Raw genomic sequence first — 4,354 nt, 5'->3', positions numbered from 1 at the left:
GTTTTATAGCCCTAAAAAGGTGTTGTGTCCAATCACACAGAAATCAGACCTCCCTTGGACAAATGAAAAACTCCAAACCAGTGCAAGTTTAGATGCAGCTGATCCTGTCTAAAATAAAGTCCAAAATCTCATGGACTGGAAGAACTTGAAACTTATGGAAGGTTGATGCAATTAAGGAACCTCTTACCACAGACAAAAACTTAAGTAGAAGTCAATAAATCACAACAATGAGCCCTTTAAGTGTCTTTTGTCAGTGCCTTCAGAATCCCACAGCAGAGGAGAAAATTCCTTTGCTTGTGAGGAAACATTCCAGTTGAAAGGGAAAATGAAAGTAATAATAATTATTATATTAATAATACTTATGTAAAATATTATATAAATAAAAATTGTATAAATATAATTATATAAATAATAATTATATAACATATTATGTAAATAATAATAATAATAATCAGGTGTTCTCTGCTGGTCCTGTTTTAAATGGGCTCAGAGCACTGCAAAAGGAAAACAGCMCAGGGCAGACACAGAACACGACTCAGAAATTTGAAACTTGGATGAAAAACTGGTGTAAGGACATGAAAAATGAGTGTGTTTTAAGTTGGGGCATGTGGAACAAATAATGGGTAGGGATTTCTGGAACAAACTGCTAAAAGTCATCACAAAGGCCATTGATTCAAACTGAACAGAGATGCAGGTCTGGAAAAGATCCTCATCCAAGTTTTTGTCAGGTGTGACCTGAAATCATTAACAGCTTCAGCTCTCCTCACAGAAATCTGCCATTGCAGGAGATTTGCACTGAGATTTTTGCTTTAAAATCATCCTGTCTTTTGAAGGGGGAAAGAAAAAAAAAAATCTCAAATGATGTTATTTAAAAAAAAAAAAAAAAAAAAAAAAAAAAAAAGAAAAAAAGGCTTCATTTTAATTTTGTGCCCTCGTTATGTAAAAACTTTATTTGCTAAACTCATCCAGCAGGGTTTGGAGCCATTCTGTGCCGTTTTGGTCACTCTGCCTGTCTCAGCCTGGGCTGGTGACATTTCCATATCCAGGACTCGAGCCCACCCGTGTGGCCAAAGCTGCCACTGAAACAGCACTTGGATGAGAAGGGTTACATTCACTTTCCCACATTTCTCTTCTCATAATGAATTCTAATTTTCTTGTTCTACTAAACCCTTTGAGAGTCACAAATGATGGCATTTCCATGCTCCAGAAGTTTGTACCTTCCAGTGCAAGCAGAGATGTGCAGTTAGGCATATTTTTTTTTAAAAAAAARRRGGRAAAAAATAATCTTGYTGTGTTTTATATTTTTTTCAGGTAGACAACCTGCGCAGTCTGTGGCGTCTCCGGTGTGAGAGGCTTCTGAGAGCTCCAGAGAAGCGTCTGTCAGGTAAAGCAGGGACAGCTTTGCAGTGCCAGGCTGTGCTGGGGGACACGATGGAGCAGAGCCCTGGGGACACAGCTCTGGAATTGATTTGGGGGCTCACACCTCCCTCTAAACACACTCTGCACATCATTCCTCCCATCTGATCAGAGCACAGAACCACATCTGTCCCCTAAACCCACACAGGTCCAGCAAATCCGGGGTGCTGATGARTGCCTGGGGTTGTGTAAATCACAATATCACCATCTGCAGATGGTGATGTGGCTGATGATGGTTTCCAGGACAGGTTTTTGACTGCCAGCCAGCTCGCTGCAGTGGTGAAACACAACTATAAATACGCAGAGCTGTTGTGAAAATACACACATGGTGTTTCGCAGACAGAGAGGTGTAACAACAATGGTTCTGTGCAGATTAGTCACCAGGAAATGTTTCCAGAGTGTAGGATGAGGGTGCTGTACTGTGAAAAGGCACAAGAACCATCTGCTAATCGCACAGGAAAAGAAATCATCAGAAAAATCTCCAGCAGGAACCTCTCATTTCATTTTTATTTGCACTAAAACGCACTCTTACTGCGTTTTGGGAGGGGGAAATCCTGTTCCTGTCACAGGAGCCTGTCCTGCAGCTCACCCAAACCAATTCATTGATTTAAGAAGAATTTTTCAGTGAAAAAATATTTAAATTTTTGTCAAACCGTCAGCACCTTTCTCTGGAAGTGATGTCATATTAACTGGATATTGTTTCAAAGACATGGAGGAGGCTGAATGCAAAGATTCTGGTAAAAAAAAATGCTGAAATACAGTAGAGCACAGGAAACAAATTACTCCAAACTTGGAATGCACCCCCGTTCCTCATCTTACCAAGTGAGAAGAGAAAAATGCATCTGTCTTTGGACAAGAGTGAGAAACACAAAGAAATAAAGGGTTTGGGCCTAACTAACCCAGATCTACAAGAAAATTAATGGAAATTAGARCTCTCTCCTCACTAAAAATAAAACCAAATGCTTTGAGGAGTTTAGTGTAACCTCCAAAAGAACGGTGAAGAGATTGCATAAACAATTGCATTTGAAAAAAATCTTTTGGTAAAACAACTGACACCACAGAACCCRGATGAAATGTCATGTTTTTTTGTAAATCTTCCATGCTGATTTCCCAAAGGTGATTTGCCAGAGTCCAGTTTCAATCAAAACTCCCATCAATTACAGAAATTGGAATTTAGATCCATAGAATTGTCCTTTGCTTGGATGGGAGTGGTCTCTTCCTAAGGGACTCACAGTCGCCAGCAACACTAACCAAAATCTGGTTCTTGTAAAAAAAAAAGTGCATTTCCTCCTCCAGCCTCACACAGAATATGACATTTTCTTGGCCAGACTCACACCCCAGATGTGATTCCAGCAGAACTAAACAGGACAAACCTGTGCACAGACATCACACACAGAAATGCCCAAATTTCTATTTAGAAATTTATAATTTATCAGATCTAGCCTGATCTGGGCTTACCTAAAATAGAGGACAAAATTCAGAGAATAAAAAAAGCAGTTTTGTTTATCACAGGGTCTTCAGGGCCATTCAGGACAGTCCCACACCCACAATGGACAATGGCTCATGGGTTTTTCACCTTTCTTTTGTCCATTTTGGGGCTGAATCCTCCAATTGCAGCTGCAGCCCATGCAGTCATTCACTCCAGCTTGGCTCCCCCAATTCTCTGTTGTTTCCATCTCTTGGGGCCTGGCCCAGGGAGGTGTCCTTGAGTTTGGGGCTGCAGAGGAATTGTTTTGTGTAAAAATGGGAGAGCGGGAGCTCAGCACTGTCTGTGGAGTGAAACACTGGAGGATCACAGGGGTACAGAGATGTGGAAATAGAGAAATCCTGAGGGATGATGGAGAGCACAGCAGTGCTGAGGAGGGGCTGCTGGCACTGACCTCGATGTTTTCCCTTCCAGAGAGCGATGGCTGGCACCTTCTGCCGTCTCCTGGCCGGGCGTGCAGCCCCTGCACTGCTGGCCGCCGCGGGCACGGGGGTGCTGGCCACCGGCTACCTGATGGGCCAGCACAACGTCAGCGCCGCCGTGCAGGAGAAGAGGAAGCTCTTCCCGCCCAGGTAAGGGCACGGTGACAGGGACACCGGGCTGGGGACACCCATCACACCACAGAATGTCTGTGTGTCACCGTCCTTGGGTTGGGGGACACYGACCACAGCGATTTGGACAGCGCTTCCAGTTCTGGGGAGCACCAAAAATGGCCTGCATGGGATTTGAAATCATATCAACACTCAAAAAACCCCAAATCAGCCCAAACAGCAAGCCTAACACGTGCCCCAARTATCACCTTACTGACCTCAGCAGCAGCAGCAGCTCTGCAGGTGCCCCCAATGGATCTGAGGATTTTGTGGGGCTCTGCCAGTGGGAAATGTGAAAATGCTGCAAACCAAACAGAAAGTCATCATCTCCCATACAGCCATACTGGAAATACTCCTAATCCCGTTACAAACTGACTGCCTGATGGTTAGAAGTTAATTACAGGCCTTTTTCTCTGTAGATTGACTTCACGGGTCAGGCTTGTGAAAAGTAATTGGGTCAGGCCCTGACAGACGCTTTTTATTTTGTTATTTAAGCAATATATACTATCCTAGCTAAAATATATTCTCAGGGAAATGCCAAAGTTGTGAATAAAGCAAATCCCTAACAGTAAAAGGTGGATGAGCACTGACAGAGCTGCAAAGATCTGATAAAAACATTTTTATTTTCCCTGGCTTCACGCGCCCTGCAGCTTTCTGCAAATAATCATGCCATGAAATCAAACCCTGCTAATTCCTTCCCCCCTTCCTTTCTTTCTTTCTTTCTTTCTTTTTCTTTCTTTCTTTCTTTCTTTCTTTCTTTCTTTCTTTTTCTTTCTTTCTTTCTTTCTTTCTTTCTTTCTTTCTTTCTTTCTTTCTTTCTTTCTTTCTTTCTTTCTTTCTTTCTTTCTTTCTTTCTTTCTTT

At 42.4% G+C, this 4,354-nt stretch overlaps 1 protein-coding gene across 1 annotated transcript in view; it reads left to right on the top strand.

Annotated features, from left to right (window-relative positions):
• Window positions 1-3,319: 3,319 nt before the first annotated feature.
• CKMT2 (creatine kinase, mitochondrial 2) overlaps window positions 3,320-4,354 on the top strand; it is a 13,314-nt gene continuing 12,279 nt past the window's right edge. Inside the window, exon 1 of the mRNA XM_057383676.1 lies at window positions 3,320-3,474. Coding sequence (XP_057239659.1) covers window positions 3,323-3,474 — 152 coding nt within the window. The 5' untranslated portion in view covers window positions 3,320-3,322. The remainder of the gene's footprint in view (window positions 3,475-4,354) is intronic.

Source organism: Malurus melanocephalus, unplaced genomic scaffold (genome assembly GCF_030028575.1).
Source record: "Malurus melanocephalus ecotype Western Australia unplaced genomic scaffold, MMel_1.1 scaffold_651, whole genome shotgun sequence".
Lineage (NCBI taxonomy): Eukaryota > Metazoa > Chordata > Aves > Passeriformes > Maluridae > Malurus > Malurus melanocephalus.
Note: the sequence above shows the minus strand (reverse complement) of the source record. Positions and strands in the feature narration are given on the sequence as shown.